Raw genomic sequence first — 18291 nt, 5'->3', positions numbered from 1 at the left:
GCTCTTGCGACACTTCATGGCTTCATCTAAACTGAACTTCAGGTTTCTCAGCCAGCAACTGGAAGACCAGTGCATTGGCTCTTTTCCTCTCCCCTGCGCTTCTGTGTATCTGCTAACAATAGCTGCCATTCTGGGCTTGGTTCAGGAGCAGGTTCTGAGGCATGAGGCGTGCACTGCTTTCTTGCAGGAGTTTTATGCTTTTGTTTCCTCTTGTGTTTTCTTTTCATCTGAGAGAAATGGCCAGTAAGACAAAAAGGAGATTCTCTGTCCTTATAGACAGGCAAACTGTACTGGCCTGTACTGTGGCTGGTCTTTATGACATGCTTTCAGCTTCCTGGAGAGAACTCTGATTCAAATGATTCTGAAGCATATGATAAATGAGGTATGAGACCCTTTGGAGAGTTCTGTCCATGGCCATAGTGTTTTTAATGATGAGAAGTGACTGGTTTCAGTGAGTACCTGAACAGCAAGTTGTGAATGTTGGCTCCTTGCAATTGTGCAGAGCTTACTTTGCAAACCAAGTCCCACTCAGACTGACTCTCTGAGCATTGAGGGACAGAGATGTCTGAATTTCCAAGACCACAACATAGTAATTTAAAAGCTGCTTTCTATGGGTTTGAAAACCTAAAAAAAGAGTTGTTTGGGGTTTTTTCCTCCCCTAAGTGCATTTTTTTGGGTTTTGGAATAAATTACAACTGTGGCTTGGTTTTGAGCTTGCCTTTTTCTGAGAGAATATAGCATGTAGGGATAAGTTACTGTAGTATGTGTTAGTTCTCCTGCAGCTGTTGCTAAGCCATGCGATTAGTGTGGAAGCTCTTTGCAGCAGCAAGCAGTAACTTGAAGTTAGTGATCTTTTGGATGTCATTAAGAGGGAAAATTTTTATGTCGTTCTTTAGGAATAATAATGGTCTACTCTCTGAAGCCTTATTTTACACTCTGCAGATCATTTTTCATTTTGGATTTCCCCTGTGAGAGTTTTTTCTATGTTAAAGAAGCAGATAAAATCATTTTTATCATGCCTGCATTGATGGATTTATATCTCTGTGCTCTTGGGGGCTGGCACATAAAGGCTCCAGAGCTGCCACTGATAATCGGCTCCCTTACCCTGATCTAGAATTTTCATGATGGGAACAGGGACATAAGGGAAAAGGATATAAGTATTTGATCACTGTCTACAGATTTCTCTTTTCGCTCCAGCAGCCCCAGGAGAAAGAGTTATGTCAACTGTATCTTATAAAGAGCCATGAATATGTTCTTTTTCATAATGTTTAATGGGGTAATTTGAAAGCTTGGCTTTAGGTGGGTGTTAGAAATCCTATAGCACTTTTCAAAACAAGTGAAAGACAACCTCAGTAACCTGACTAATGCTTCTGCTGTCCAAATGTCGTCCAGCAGCCAAGGCAATGGGGAGCCTCTTGCTTGAGTGCAACGCTTAGGGAAGAAAAAAGAAAAAAGTAAATTTACCCTCAGGGTTGCTGTTCTGAACTCCAAAACATCTGAAACACACACGTCTCCCTCCCACTATCCACCTGCAAAGGAAGCTCTTGAGAATTAAAAAAAAATTAAACTGATGTAGTTTAGTTCCTCTCTTAGCCCAATTCCTCATGTCTAGGTTGTGCTTTATGCATGCTGGGGCAGGCCTGGACAGCTCACACCAAAGCTGCATTTATTCTGTCCCATGTCAAAGCTAGAAGGAGAAAGAAAGGTAAGAGGAATGCAAACAGAGGAGGAGGAGAAGGATGGTTCAGGCTTCAAGCTTTTCTGTTTTCTCTAGGGCATTCTGTGCAGTAAAGCTCTGTCAGGAAAATGCAGATGAAGGAGGGAGATGTCAGAGATGGGCTTTATTCTCTTTCTTGTTCTTCTGCACTTCCCCTTCCATTTTTCTGTGTGTTTTGTATGACTCTTTACCATACCTCCTTCTGTTTCCAAAGCTCACCCTACTTCTGATGACTCCTCACAGAACGGAAGTCAATACAGCGTAGAAGTTCACCTGCAACAGGGCAGCCAGTGATCATGACCACACTTTAGCCACATCATTGACAACTTTTCACATCCCTTCCCTTCAGCCTAGTGACCAAGAACCTCCGTTGCTCTTCCAGCCAAGCTGCTTTCTGACACTGTGGTGATGTCCTAAAACAGTAACCTTTGCATTTTGTTCTACGGCAGTGTGTTAGCAGGTTTCATGCAGCTGACGCTTGTGTTCCTAGCTGCCTTATTTTATTAAAAGGTTCTAAAATACCCCAATTATTTTTACTTTTCCCCTGTTGGAAGCGGTAATAGCAGCCTCAAGGGTGTGATGCAATTGCAGGCTTGAGGGAGGGTGGCCCACGGTATTGCGAGTGGGAAGGGAGGTGTCTGTGAGTCAGTCTCTCTATTGATGCATACTGTCCGTGCAGCAGGAAATCTTGAGAACATATGCACTAGGAAATCCCATTCCTCCTCCCCTGGTACCAATTATCTCAGCCACCTCACTTGGCAGCGTTAGCTCACATGCCGACGATAGCCAGTTGGACGTGGTGTCTGAACAGCTTTGACACACCGAGTCTGTGGGTGATGGTTTCCTTGTAGGCTGGGTGAGAAGGGCAGAAGGTGGTTGCTGCCATGATGGAATCCGATTCCTAGCAAGAAAAACCTATGGATTTGAATTCTTTTATGTTAAAGACACCTGGATTCCATGATAATGCTTCTTTTGGGCACAACCTACCTTGCACAGTCTGGTTTAACGCTGGCTGTGTGCTGCCAAAATGGCTGTGAATAACCTGCGCTGAACTCAGTCTCGTATTTTTTCATCAAGTCATTTAAGGTCTGGTTGTCTTCTTACTGGGGTTCCTTCTAGCGTTAAAGACCGTGATTTGAGACAATTTGGGTTTTCCTTTAAAAGAATAGTGTATTGGGTGCAGCTGGCAGTGGGAGGCTGCAGGGGCCTCTCTGAGGAGAGACCCAGAGCTGCCCCATGCCGGACACAGCCGGTTCCAGCCGGCTCTGCAATGGCCCCACCACAGGACACAGCGGAGCCCATCAGGAAAGCTGTTGGCGCCTCTGTGAAAACATATTCAAGAAAGAGCAAAAGGCTGCATAGGCAGTGAGGAAAAAAGAGTGAGGAAAAATCCGTGTGAGCACCCAGGTCAGAGCAGGAGGAAGAGGAGGTGCTCCAGGTGCCGGAGCAGAGATTGCCCTGCAGCCTCTGGAGAGACCATAGTGGGGCAGGTGGCTATTCCCTGAAGTATATTGTGGCCTGTGGAGAGGAGCCTGCACTGGCGCAGGTTCTCCTGACAGGAACTGCAGCCCATGGAGAGGACCCATGCTGCAGCAGGGGAAAAGTATGAGGAGGAAGGAGCAGCAGAGAGGAGCTGTTATGGATTGACCACAACCCTCATTCCCCATCCCCCTGCACAGCTCAGGGTAAGGGGAAAGGAAGTAGAGGAGTTGGGAATGGAGCAGTGAAGCTGAGCCTAGGAAAAAGTGGTGGGATGAGGTGAGGGGAAGGCGTCGTTTTAATTTGTCTTTGTTTCTCTCTATACAAATTATTTTAATTGGCAATAAATTGAATTTTCCCCAAGTCAAGCGTGTTTTGCCTATGACAGTAATTGTTAAGTGATCTCCCTCTCTTTATCTCAGCCCATGAGCTTTTTCATCTTATTTTGTCCCCCAGTCCTGTTGAGGAGGGATTGTGAGAGAGTGGCTGGGTGGGGTCTGGCAGGCATCTAGTCAGAGAAGCTCAAGTGCCATGTGGCTGGTTGCCTCTCAATCTTAAACTCCATGTCTCAGTTTCACAGTCCTATGTCTGGGCTAAATGCAAGGGCAAATGGCTTCTGCAGAACTGTATTGCACTCCGTTTTAACTGAGAAGGTCCTCTCTGTATAGTGATAAGAGTATACATGCCATACTCACTTGGTTAATGAATAAGAGCTGTTTGGGTGGTGATGTTTGCTTGTGCAGACCAATTTGCAGGCACACTTTTAGATCTGTTTTCTTGCTAATTTGCCTGCAGATCTGAACTCATTTTGAAAGACAAGTTTATTTGTGGGTGGGTTGTGAACAGTTCCCAGCTAAATCTATGTAGACCTTTCTGTATAACACTTTATAGGGGAGCTTTTTGCTAACGGCAAAAGAAATACAAGAATCAGCAAAGGCAGATGAAGCTGGAGATGTCTCTCCACTCTTCAACTTGGTTCATGAAAGAAGATTGGAAATTGTACGTGTGATGTTTTGACAGTGTCCTGCAGTTATGGTGCTGGACCATCTTAAATCACAGTGCTAATGTCTTCTTCAGCTGAGCTTGTGATCACACTAAATCCTGAGAAACAGTGCAGAGTTGTATGAAACAAACAAAAAAACTACTGTTCCTCTGGCAAATGTCTGTCCATCTCTGAGAAAATTTTTTGAAACTTCATTAAGAAATTATTTACCCCAATATGTGGGTATTGTAAGCTATCATACTTTCTTGCCTTTTGCCAGTAATAAATCATCTACTTAGAGATTCATTCTTGTAGTTAAACAACTCGTAAGCGTGGCCAGAATACGCACTGCTGCTTTTGCTTGCACCACATCTTCAAAATTCAGCACACTGTCTATCCTAAACCATCAGGAGAAACACTTCTTGCTAATACACCTGGATTTGTGCCGCAGCGATAATCAGCAACCTGTCATTGTCAGAGTCTGTTAGGCCAGCACTGCAGTGTCAGGCAAGTTACAGTATGTTTACCTGTACACACATTAAGGTACTGACTGCAGTGCAAAGGAACCAGTCTGACTGCATTGAAGCAAGCATCTCCCTTTTAATCCAGTCAGAGCTTATGGACTGAAAAGTCTGGTTTCAGGCTCTGAGGCAATCAGAGTGGGGGATGGAAGCAGAGCTAGCTGGAGCAGATCTCTGATGAGAAAGGGTCTGTCTCTTCTCTAGGTGGGCTGTGTTTGAATGCTTTAGTTGTGCAGAACAACTTCAGTTTAGTAGAACAGCCGCTTGTACCAGTCAGGCTTATTTAGCAGAGGGAAAGGTTATTGTTCTTACTAGGCAACACAAACTACCATCAGTCTGGGGCTTTTTTGGCCTCCATTTAAGAAAATAAACAAGCAAACCTTGAATAAACAAGCAAAGTAAAGCCTCTTTTGCATGCCTAGTATCATTAGTATCCAGTTGCTGCTGCTGCTAGCTAGGTTGAGCTCTTCTGAGATCGTTGATGGATGCAAATACAAATGCAGTCAAAGTTATCCTTAGGACAGAGCACAAGAGAAAAGGAAGAAGGGCTGACAGCCTTCAAAATGACATGCTAAACTCTCCAGCAGCTAGTTCTTGCTATGCAAGTTTTGCCAGTGAAAACTACCTTTTGAAGTCAGTGGTGTTTGGATCTCTCTGTGCTGGGTCTGGAGGCAGGCAGCTTGTCTGCTCTGATGGAAAGGCAAGCACCATCATCCATTAGGCTTAATGATAAGAACCTGTTTGCTGTACTCTCATTTTATGAGTAGAAACTTTATGGGATGGTCAGAGCTAACAGTGAGCTAGGCAAATCAAAGGCATCCATCACAGGCAAATGTTTGTTAGCCTCTGTAGTGGTACATGAGAGATTGACTTGATCAGCATGACGCCCCATTGACCCTCTCAGCTGAATGCCCAGGTCTCCATTTACACATAGGTCAACTGTTGGAGCCCTTCTCTGCAAGTGTCAAGTTTATCCCCCCCAGATCTGTCGTGAGAGGCCTTAGCCACTCTACCAACATAACCCCGAGCTAAGCAAATAGTACCAGCACTTGTATGCATTTGTATACCAGCCGCAGGGAAGATAAATGGCTTATTGTGCTCATACTGAAGGTCAGTGGGTCAAACACTGAGTAGTGTCTGTCTTGCAATCTGTGCCTAAATTATAGGAAACATTTACGTGTGTGCTTAAATCCAACCCCAAACACTAAAGAGCTTAAGAACACTCTTACACTGAGCACATTCCTGAGTATTTGCACAAATAGGAAAAATACCAAGCGTTGAAAACATGATATCCAAAATGTGTTCATGTCTTGGGTTTGTTGTAGGAAGTTAGCTGAGCCTGTGTGATATTTCTAGCCAAACGAGCTGTGAGTAAGGAATATAGCTTACCTGGGGCCAAATCCTGCCTCCCATTAGTCAAGAGTCTCTTTTCGGTGGTCTTGATTTTATTTTTTTGATTGAGTAGGGAATACAATATTCATCCAAATGTTATTATGCGGTATTTTACACTTTTTAAAAATAAACCCCTCCCTCACCTTTTTTGATATAGTCTAGTTAAAGCATTTGTACATGGAGAAATGGTTGGAATAAAATTCTGGCATCAATTAAGATCTTATGTTCTAACCTATAAAAATGAGGTGAAGTATCTGAGCTGGAATGCAAAATCTGGAGAAAGTAGTAAGGTAGTTTCCGGTGCTATTTTTGTATTTCCTGAGGCTTGTGTCATTATGTGCTGCCTTATTACTATTCTCTCATATAAGATATGAAAATAACAGAGGGAAATTGCTTTTCCATTCTATTTCCTGAAGTCTAAACCACACCATTATTTCATCTTGCATTCAGGTATCTCTGATATTTAAATGCTGAAGATCCATATTAGTTGGATGCTTCATAACGTATGTCCATGTTCCTGAGACTTTGGTTTATGTTTAGAGTTCCTGTGGAATATTTCTCTCCTTTGTTGCTCCTTTGTTGTTTTTCTTGTTTATTCCAGTTAAAAGTATTTTTCTTTCTGCAACTAGCTTGTGTATTTCTTGTTTTGTTTTGTTTTTTAATGTTTTTTGTCCCTGAATGCTGAATCTTGCTCAGATTAGTCTGTGACAAATTGGTCAGATGGTGAAGCCCAGTGCAGTACGGTAGGAGCAAACCGACTCTGGTTTTGCAAGTGTTTTAGCTACACTGTAGTAAGTGGAACTGTTAGACTGGTAACACAGTAGCTCTTAAAAATTCTTTATTTTATTGAGTGTAGTAGCACAACCCATTTGGGTTTGTTTTGGGTCAGTTGTTTGAAGGACAAATGTCTAACTTTAGTCACAATTAGTTCCTTCAACTATTACTAGGTCTTGGTATTGTTACTGATATACTGTGGATGTTTTCTTTGCATTTTGACAGGTGTACAACATGTTTCAGCATCAAAGTCTTGGAATTAAAGTCAGCATTCGAGTGACCAAACTAGTCCTGCTTCGTAACCGTCCTGTGAGTTCTAACTCATTTTTACCCTGCTGCTATAATTGTACTGTGCTAGTCTCACAGGCAGAGCAGGATCCCTGTGCTGGGGTGGGAGGGGGAAGTGGGGCATGACTGGCCACATGATCACAAGTTGTAAGTAATGCCTGCCACACTTCACCAGGCAGTATTAAAGGTAGGAAGTATAGGGGGCTGTGGGAGTGAAAGGAACTACAGTCTGTTTATTTATCCTTCCTGGTAAATCTTTGTCTGCTTATAGTTGCAAACCAGTCTCAGGAGTTAACTGTTACAAAGGTTAAAGATTATATGGCGCTGGTATCAAATATGTAACTTCCAGACTTACGAGACTTTTGAATGTAGTGCTGTCTTAGAAGCCTGTAAGTGCTGCCAGCTGATGGAGTTTGTTCTGTAGATCAAATGACAGAAATCAGTGTGGATTCCAAAGTCCCTAGTTCACCTGCTCAAATGAAGCTGGTTTTGCACTTTTTGTTCTATCACTTCTGTATCGTTGAGCTGCTGATTTTTTCATCAGAAGTCTGATGCTTTATGTAAAGACTGTGACTGATATTTCTTCTTTTGTATCTCTTGTTTTTCCAAAAGGCAAAGTTGTCTATTGGGCATCATGGAGAGAGGTCTCTGGAGAGCTTTTGTCAATGGCAAAATGAAGAATATGGTGGGGCAAAATACCTTGGTAACAACCAGGTTCCTGGCGCGAGGGATGACACCCCTCCTGTGGATGCTGCTGTTTTTGTAACCAGGTATAGTAAGGTCTGGTTTATCAGTTTACTTCAGCCAATAATGGCCCATAGTCAATGATGGGGTTGTCTGGTCTAGCAGTAATCTAAGAAAAAGATCTGTTGATGATGATACATTTGCAACCTACATGCTGTTCAGATGGTTCAGATGCCTCAGATGAAAGTGATTTGTCTTGTTTCTGTGTATACTTAACACGGTCGTGCAAAAGCATCTCTCCTCTTGAACCAGAGTGTTGTCATAGTCATGGTCACTATGGCAAGTCGTAGTCAGGATACAGGCAAGACATGGCTGTAGCACAGGTCATACTTTTTTCTCACACCAGCTGGTATAAGTGAAAAAAATAGGTGAGGTTTTGGAGCATAAGCCCTTCTTCCTAGAAGAAAGAAGCTGTGGAATTGAGAACACAGCTGAGAACAAGTGCTCTGTGTCTAATTAGGTATGAATCAACTGAACAGTGTGAGAGGAGCAGACAGTGTGTCATTAGTGGGGAGGTGGTGAGGGAGTTATCTCCTAAAGAAAGTGAGAGATGAATACCATAAACTAAATTAATTTTCTCTCTCTTTGCCCTAGGAAATAACCTCTTTAACACCCCTCCTCTATCACAACTGAGTTAGAGGAGAGGTGTCATTCTTAATTTGTTAGTATGTTTGAAAACTGCTGCATTTATTTCAGATGTGAAATAATCTGTGTATGAATACTTGAGCAAAATTCCTTGCAACCCGCAGCTCTGTACCTATCGATGTATCAAACACATCCGGGTATGGCCCAGATAAAGTAAGCAAAAAGGGTGTTGTCCCTATTAACCTGTAGTCTTTTTTCCTCTAACTTCACTACCTGAGCTCAACCTCACAATACAATGCAAGTCCCATGTTCCTCACAGTTACCATAAATTTTGAGTAGCAAATCCATGGTCTTTTAAGTCGATTGCATACTTTAAGATGTAAATGAAGAATGCATTGTTAGAGAAATGATCTCTAAATAATCAAAGTGAGCACAAAATGTAGTGTAAGATGGATGCTGTATGTGGTAGAAAAACACTACTTCCTACCTCCTTCTTCCCAAATTTGAGACAGGACATGTCTGTACTGCAGTTCAATATTACTCACCTCTTTCACCTTTTTTTCTCTGCCAACAGCGTAAGTAGAAATACATGTTTTTGCATAAACTGCCATTCTGATTGTAGTAATCTATTGTGTTAATAGTCGCATTGCAAACTATCCATGGGATTTTGGTGAATGTTCAGTAAAATAGCTGGTGAGCAGGGCATGGGGCCAGCAAAGTTCCTAAGAATGCACCTTCACAGACATGTGTGCAGTTCCCCCAAATCCTTCTCTCTCCTCTATATTCACTGTAGTCCAACCAAGCACTTAAGCAGATACTTAACATTTTAGACAGGGTGAATAGTTCCTTTGAAGTCAATGGGCTGCACATCCTGGTTATAGTTAAGCATGTGCTTCATTGGATCAAGGCCTAAATAAATAACTAACATTTTTGTTAAACTCATCTGGGCATACAGTTGTCCTGCATGACAAGTGAGGCATACAGAATCTCTTCTGATGTGCTCTAAGCACGAGGCGGAGGGAATGAGCAGAGCATTTCATCTGTGCAGTCTCTCTGCAGCTTATAAAATTGAATGCATGATGTCAGGCTAAATATGTTGGACTCAGGCATCTGAGGAAGAATTGTAGGAAGAATTTGTAGGAAGAATTGTTCAATAGATTTGCAGGGGTTTGCAGTCAGAATAGCTGGAGAAATACAGGTTTGGTTGGGTTAGAAACTAGATTTAGATTTTGTGAGAAAGTTCAGGCCGGCAAGCACATTGCTGTGCATAAGAGCAGCATTTTTCCTGGTTGATAGGCCAGCAGTGTGTACTTGTAGTCTTTTTCCTTCCTTCTTGCTGTGTCTTGTCATCCTTAACCCATCCCGCTTCTGCTGCATAGAGGATGCCGCATTGCTTGGAAGACTTCTGGCCCAGCAACCTGATTCCTGCGTCAGGGAAATGAGGTTTTCTACTCTTGGCTTTGGAAGTGTGTGTGTGTGTCCCTGGACCCTCCCCAGACTGTACAGATGGACCAGTGGTAGAGGATATGGGAGCAACAGCATGTCCAGCACAAGTAATTGTGCCAGAAAAAGCAGAAGCTGAATTTTCAGCAGCTGCAGCTGCTTTAGGAATAGAAACAGATTCTTTGGGGTCAACCTCTGAAGAAATCCCTCTGGTTCCAATCTGGCTGTGTTCATCTGAAACACCAAGGCACGCTTGCCTTTTGAAACTTCACCTCTAACTGATGTTCCCCATATACTCATTTGCATGCAAAAGCAGATTACCTAGGTGGCAAATATCCCTCCTGTGGGATTTTAATAGTATCCACCTGATTGAGTTCCAGGTAAGAGGCATACTATGTCTGTGAAATAAGATGTACCATTGTCCGGTTCAGTAAATAAATGAGACAGTGGGAATCATCTGTTGTAGCCCTGAAAGTCTGAGTATAGTGTTGTGGTCTCTATAATCATCAGACTTTTCTTGTTCAAATTCAGTTTCTGAACTTGCAGAAATTCAGATCTCTGGCATCTATGGATAATGTACTTCATATTTTAATGGGCAGCTGACCAGAATAACTTCTGTCTGCAGAATCTGTACCTTAGTGATCTTAGAAGCGTGTCTCATTTGAAACACATTCCCCCTCTTGATCGTCTGTCTTCTGCATTCCCTAGAAAATCTTCAGACATACTGATGTTCTCCCCACCTCCTGGCTATAGGTGTTTGAGTCACTTATTAGACTATAGGTGATGTGATAGCAGAGCGAAGCATGACACAACACTGATAGGAACAGAATTCAGAGCTGTCATTAAGCAAAGACTTGGTTTTTTCCTCACATACTGGTGTAGTTATTCCATTTGCAACCTCCTCCTCCTTTCCACATTTCTCTGGCCCTTTGCGTTCCCATTAAATGGGCAAATGAAGCAATTCAATGTGCATCAAGGAAACTGAGCGCATACTGCTACTAAATGTACATATGGATGTGGAAAGGTTTTTTTGGCAGGTTTTTGACCGTACCAGTTTCCTCTGTCCTTTAGCTTTATGACCCTGCAGGGTTAAACTGATCAAAAGATGTCATTTGAAGGATGCTGGGAAGTGGCCATTAAACAGAATACTTCTTATTCATGTTGCACAGTTCAACTACTGTCCTTCTTTCTTACAGGAAGGACTTGAATTGCAGAATTTAGCTTAGCACAGTTAGGTATTTTTTTCCAGTTCGTGTGAGCCAGATGGAAGAGTGACTGTAGGAGGAGTTCTGAGCCCTTCTTTTCTGGCTATTTTTATTGAACAAAACAACCGACTTGTTGTCATTTTTTTAGAAGAATTGTTTAAGTCTGCTAATGGAAACACTCTGCACAGTACCACAAGTGATAATGACAGAGAATTTCACAGGTCCCTAGAAGATGAGAACACATGTCCTGCTTATTCAGTAAGTGGCTAAAAGTGAAGAGTAAAATTGCTTCACAGCTACAGCGTGTGATTTCAATGTATTATCCAAGACTTACTGTGATAAGGTCAGATCTTGGATTTGAACTGCTGCTCCTGGAGTAAGAGTTTTATTCCAACATAGCTCTATAAAAGATTCTGGTAACAAAACTATGTCTCTGTGATAAGAGAACTCTGCACATGCAATGAATATTAAGATATCTTTTTTATATCCTTGGAGTACCATTATAGTATCATTCATGTCAAGCTCTCACTTCAAAAAATATAGATGCAGTCAAGCTCAAAAATGTGCCAGAGAGAGACCTGTGATTGAAACCTTTTTAAAAGCAGATCAGTTTCAGTGCCATGATGGGGCCATCTTACCTCACTGGTGTGACTGATCCACAGGTGAGATAGATCTTTCTTAATGCCTTTCAGTCTTTGGCTACCCTCTGATTGCCAGGAAAGGACTGTAGGAGTTTCAGTATATAGGTTTTGTGATGGGGTGGCTGCTTGCCTTTGGAAGAAGTCTGAGACCCACCAAGCTCATTTGTGACTAAAGGTTTGGATCTGCTTTTCTGTTTGGCCACAGAGTTTTGGGGTAAAATGTTTACAATAGGTCTGGATGATTTAAAGCCTAGCATTTTGGTACAAGATCTTTGAATAAAAGGATAGTGTCTCTTGGACTTGTGTTTATGACAGTTTAAAGGATGGGCTGAGGAGGTTTCATACTTGCAGGCCCGCATGCAGTGAATTGGGCAGCTATGTTCAGTTCTTCTTCCTGACCTGTTTCAAGTCCTTCCCTGACCAGACAGCATCACAGCACTCTCTTTACAGACAAGGATTGTTCTACCTCTGTAGGAGAGTCTGCAAGTTGTGCTGGATCATTTACGAGACCCCTCATTTTATGGCATGGTGGTAATTTCTCCAGGGAGCTGCCTGAAAGTGCCAGACACCTTTCAGTGTAGAACAGAGTGCAAGGAGCAAAATTGCTGTGCTTTATTTGCAGAGCTGGCCAGCCCCTGAAGAGAGATGCTTTTCTAGCAATGGCCTCCTGCCATCTGCTAATAGTTCAGCTATCTGTTGTCACAAGAAAAGCATCTGTTTGATTTACCAGTTTATATAACATAATAAGTCCTTAAATAAACCTCCGTCAAGTTGGCTCTGGGAACTCAAGCAGGTGTGCTTGTGCCAGCTCTGTCAGGAGACTGTCATTAGTCTTCTTTGGAAAGGCTGGAATGCCAAGGTGTCGAGACACAGTAAGGCTGTGGTGAAAAATGAAAGCTGGGGCCGGTGTGTGGTCGTAGCTTCTGATTTTGTTTTGTTCCTATCTGATTTTTTAACACTTTGATGGTGGTTATGGTTTTTCTGCATTGAAGCATGGTTAGTTTTCAATGTCTGCTTAACAAGAGCTGGTAATAGCTGTTGTTTCTCTTCTTCCAAGCCCTTGATAACTTGATTTGTGACTTTCAAAGGAGTTTGGTGTGAAGGGTTTAGGTTCATCAGCCACAGTCCTGGGCCTTAAATCCCTTTTCCTATAAACCCTAGTTTCATATTTTTCTTCAAGAAAAAAGTATTTTTAATCTTTCTCTATTTTTTCCTTTCTCTAAGTATTTTCTTTTTCTGAGTATTTATCTTTCTCTAAGTGTTCTCTGAGTATTATCTTTCTCTAAGTATTTTTAATTTTCCCCCTGCCAAACACTTAAACTCAAAATCCCACCAGGGACTCAGGCATTTCAAATGACAGACTCCAAATGTACTCATACGATTCTCTCACTAGCCTCCCCACAGGGTGAGGAAAGCCATAATGATAGAGATTATGGTTCCTCAGCTTCCCTTGGGTTAAGGAACTTCTGAAATGTTTTAGCAAGTGTGATGCTTTTCTCCAGCGCCTCTTCATAGCGGATTGCACTGCAAAGCAGGTCTGGTGAAGATAGCTCCTAAAAGTTTAGGTCTAAGTGCTTATTGAAATGTATTCAAACCATTAATTTAGTTATAAAATACTTTTCCTCCCACAGTTGTTTTTCTGTCATGAGGAATCTCATTTACAAAATCTTCTCACATGAAGTGTCATCGCTTAGATGGTGAGCTTCAAGGCTTTTTATTCTGTTTCTGTTCAATACAGCTCCATGGATCCCTGGTTGATTTGTGGGTGCCAGTGGCATATGTAGTATCTCTTCCCGCCTTGATGAGATCTGGGGAGACTGGATGAGATGTGGGGGAGTAACACAGACCAAATGAAGTCTCTTGAACCTCTCTGTGTTGGTTTCAAATCATAAAATGGCAAATCTGACTGTAATAAGTTCAGCTGAAGCCAATTCACCTAGCCGTTACCTGGCAAATCCTGAAAATCTCTTCCTTCTTCCTTGTCAACATCTGTCTTTCTCTGTTTAGTCCTGCTTCTTTCTTGTCCTTTTCTATTCTAGTGGAAGAAGAAAAAAACTGAAGAACTGAGAATTTCTGGGTATACATGGTCAGTTCTGTGTCTCCAGGCAATGTCCCCACATATCTCCTCCTCCCGCTTCTGATGGTGCGGTTGCATCACAGGATGTCTGCTCCTTTTTGTTACAGTTCTCATGTGAAAATAAGAGGTTCAGTTTTAATCCAGTTGCTGAAGAAGCCTGACATCATGGAGTGAGGCAGTACTCTTTTACATGTTATATCTTAAGTCTATTAAATCAGACTGTAGTATATGGAGCTGATTCACATAATTGCTTGTAATCTTGCAGTAGCAATCAATGCTGCTATCTGTGTTGTCATCGTGTAGACTGCACAGCAGTTTTAAAAAAACCCCAATCCTCAACACCCATGATGTGTGAGTCATGCATCACTGCTTTTTCCTAGCCTGAAGTCTGGAGGCACAGGATACATTTCACTTCTGTTCTGTTTTTCTTTCTAGGACAGATTTCTGCGTACACAAAGACGAGCCTTGTGACACTGTGGGTAAGTCAAAGAAGTAGGGGAGAGTATTTTGATAGCCAACTCTATGCTAAGAGGAGCTTTCTGGGCAATCTTTCATTCTTTGGTTTGCTGTAATGTTGCTTTTGCTATTTTGTATACCTCTGTGATGCAAATATGGATTAGTTAAGCAGGGTATGAACTATAAATAAGCCATTAAATATTAACCCCTTCTAAGCACTGGAGGTCTCTGAGTTCAGGAAGTAATCTTAAGTATTTCTACTTTGGAGCGGGTGTAGAATTAGATAATTGGAGATTAAGAAACTGTCTTTTGGTGTGTCTATATAATGCTCCTTTCAGTGCTCTCTCACCTAAACAAGAATTTGCTAACTAATGAATGTATTTCCCATTGTAAGAACCTGTGTAACACTCCCAGATCAAACTGGCAGTCAGACACCAGAGAAGAATACCTCATTGTAGGAAAGCCAAGTTAAATCTTCTTTTCTGCCTCCTACTCCTCCTACTTCCTAACTGCCTTTAATCTTATCCAAAGCCTGGATACACAGGGTCCTTACATCCCACACATTAAATACTTTGTTTATTTATTTATTTAACTTAGGTAGCAGTAACCTTCACCATATCTGTTCTCCTGGTATTTTTTTTTTAATAGTAAAAAAACACAGTAGCAGCAGTGTTTGGAGGCATAGCTCAACATCCTCTCTGTGATGATTGCATGATTTTTTTAGATTTGCCTCAAAGTCAAGCGGCCCCTTATCCTACATTCTATGTAAACTTGGAATGGATCCTGATTTTCAGCTGATCTTCCACTCCAGTGTTCAGAGAGACACTTGCAGACTAGGGGTTGCTATGCTGACAATAGTGGGTGATGAAGAGCATGGGGGAAAGTGCCTTCGGCAGGAGCTCTGAAACTACCTGCAGAAGTCTCATCTCAGAATGGAGGTCCTTCCCTCTCTGTGTTGTGGAGACTGATCAGGTGAAAGAAGGAAATACAGAGCTGAAAAATGCATACATTTTCTTTTCAAACATGAGCAAGGACTGGCCTCTATGTCTAAGTTTTCTTTCCAATCAGAATCCCTCACAATGCATTTATTCTGTGTCCAATGGAAAACATGCTTCCACTGAGGAAGGTTTTTGTACTGTGTTACCTGCATCTGGAGATGGCTGTGGTAAGATAGAATAAAGAAAAAAAAAAAAAAAAAGAGAAGCTGATGGAAGACACATGCTGACTAAGGTCAGAGCTCTTTCCATTTTTAAAGACAGTATTGTTGAAGATCTCTATTCAGGGAATTATATTACCATAGACAGCATGACTAAGGAAATATTTTTATGACTTCTTTTCTGTTCTTACAATACCCAAGTACTTTCTTGTGCTGCGACTTGCTGCAGGCTGTGGCTGCAGTGGAGAAAGTAAAAGATCAGAGCAATAAAGATTAAACTCAGTTGTTACTCTTTCCAGCATAGTTTTTCCAAGATATTTAGAAAGTGAATGTTCCTGGGACAAAACCAGTCTGGCCTCTTTGCTGTCTTCAATCCTACTTTTCCTTCCTTCTCCCCTGACAGTTTCATTATGTGGCAGCAGAGCACTAGCATGTTCACTTATGCATTTTCTATGCCCCACTGTTTCTGTTGTCTGAACCCAGAGGCAGTGTGCCTTATCCCTGAGTACAGATGAAATCCTCCATCATATGATATCATCTTTTCTTAAATACTGTTGAAATAAGTAAGTATTTTGATAACATCAATTTTCAAGCATTATTGCCTGCACCCAAATTGGTGAGTTACTGCAGTTGTTCCAAATCATCTACAATTTAGGCCCTTATCTCTGTGTTGTATATACTGGCAGCATATTTTGAAAGTTTTCTTCAAAACCATAAAACGAGGAACTGTTCTGGTAGGGCTGCAATCTGAATGAAGTCCACCCAAGTTATACCGCACTCTGATATCTCATCTGTCCCTGCCTTGAGAAATACTTCTTGTGCTTAGTGGCTGGAGGTAGAGCCTGAAGAAGGTAACCAATTCCTCTGCTCATTAGCTTGCTAAGGAGTAATGCAGTGGTGCAATATGAAATTGGAATGCTGGATTTTGATGGATTCCTACCCATAAAACAGATATTTCATGTTTCTGAGTCCTTATGTGTGTCCTAAACCCATAGGATAGTATCTGATAATTATGGACAATGTGTCTGATGCCCTGAATGTACCATATACTTGTGATTATATAGAGATCATTGTCTCTGCCTTCTGTGGATGGATATAGCTGTATTAGCTTCATTCATAGCTGTATAGCTGTATTAGCTTCATTCCCCTTTCTCTGCCAAAGGTATAACTATGTGATTTTTCTTTACTGATGAAAGTTAGCCCATATGTAATCCCTTCATATCACAGATGTTAGACCAGAAGGGAATTTGACCTTGCTGTGTCATTTGCATATGTGTCACAGCAGAGGAAGAATAAATTAAGGAGTGTACTTCCATGGCATGCAACTGGTTTGAGAAAGTGGTTAGTGTTGGTAGTACTAAATTTTAACTGTGTGAAAGATTCTCCAGTTTTCCTCCTTAGTCAGAATAGGGAAAAGTAGGTGTCAGTTGTAGAGAAGTAGGTTTTTAATAGCCACCCTTCCATGCCCTGTATATATGCATGGGTTATATAAGTAGCAATGTAGCATGGCATTTACTTGGGCTTAATATGAGTGCAACAATCGAAGTAGGCTGATGCCCATTGGTATACCGTACTGTCTTATGAAGAATTATGTTGATGTTTCAGCCATCTGTATTGTTGCCAGATTCCTGTTCCTCACTCCAGCCTCCAGACAGTCCCCTCCAAATCAGCAAGACTGCCTGTGAAAGCAAGAAGCTAGTCCAAAGAGTGACATTGCATTTGGTCTTGACGGTGATGCTGAGGTTATAGCACTCCCCAAAGTTCTCTAGAACAGCAACTTGCTTTCACTTCTTGCCTTATACTTGGCTTTTATATATCAAGAACATGGTCTCAGCAGATGCATATGTGTTTTTTATGCCTGCTTATGGATGAAGTTGGCCATTGCAATGTGGTACACTGCCATCCTGTAAAGGAAGAAACATCTTTCTGGTGAGCAGGCACTCTCCTAAACTAGGAGACTGAGGCTACTGCTCTATATAAGGCAGAGAATCTGGACTCTAGACTCCTGATTTCTATTCTCAGCTCTGGCATTGACTCATTGTGTGACATTTGGCAAGTCACATTCTGAATGCTTCTGTCTACCTCTGTGAAATGAGGATTTTGAGTGCAAAGCTACAGGAGATTGCATGGCTTAAGAAGTTCTCATATAAAGCAATGTGATGTCCTTAAGTATATGATGCAATACAAGTCCAGAATCTAATGTTGCTTAGTCGTGTTTAAGAGACTATAAAGAATCTATTAGATTTTGTGTACTGAAATAAGAGGACTCAGAGCACTGTAGGTAATGGGTTTTTTAGTGACAGTGCCTTCATTTTCTTTACATTGTGAGAAATATGGAAGCAAAACTTTCCCTGGTGGAAGTATTGAGGCCCAGCTGTTGTTCAGAAGTGGGATTATGAAGTTTAAATGGCTTATAAGAGGTGTTCATTTGTGCTCAAGAAGATCCATATAGAAAAACCTGTCTGGAATCTTTGCCTGCCATGCAGACACAGAGAGAAAACAGCAGCAGGAGGTTTGTATTTGTATTCTGGCAGGGGCCCCTCACTGAAACCAGTTGCTCTGGGGACTTCGTTCAAATTTTCTTGGCCCAGCTGCCAAGGTAGTGTGGAAGGTTACATAATGGCTGAAACAAGCTCAAAAATGGTGAAAATATGTAGGTATGTCTTTGTGGGGTGATACCCCACTGGCTGCGTCAAGAAACAGAACCACATTTGTTTAAGAAATAGTTTGTTAATGCTCATTGCCCTGCTTGGTTGTGTAAGTTAGCCCTAAGAACGAATGAATTCAAAAGGAGGTGGACAGAAGGAAAACAATATGCCTGTGTGCAATAC

The 18291-nt window shown here is 41.7% G+C and overlaps 1 protein-coding gene across 1 annotated transcript in view; it reads left to right on the top strand.

Annotated features, from left to right (window-relative positions):
* The window catches only part of ADAMTS17 (ADAM metallopeptidase with thrombospondin type 1 motif 17), a 193141-nt gene that overhangs the window by 32260 nt on the left and 142590 nt on the right, over positions 1-18291 (top strand). The window contains exons 5-7 of the mRNA XM_050903173.1: positions 7091-7174; positions 7766-7923; positions 14284-14327. Of these exons, the coding sequence (XP_050759130.1) occupies positions 7091-7174; positions 7766-7923; positions 14284-14327 (286 nt within the window). The remainder of the gene's footprint in view (positions 1-7090; positions 7175-7765; positions 7924-14283; positions 14328-18291) is intronic.

This window comes from Gymnogyps californianus, chromosome 11 (genome assembly GCF_018139145.2).
Source record: "Gymnogyps californianus isolate 813 chromosome 11, ASM1813914v2, whole genome shotgun sequence".
Classification (NCBI taxonomy): domain Eukaryota; kingdom Metazoa; phylum Chordata; class Aves; order Accipitriformes; family Cathartidae; genus Gymnogyps; species Gymnogyps californianus.
This window is presented reverse-complemented; position numbering and strand designations above follow the sequence as displayed.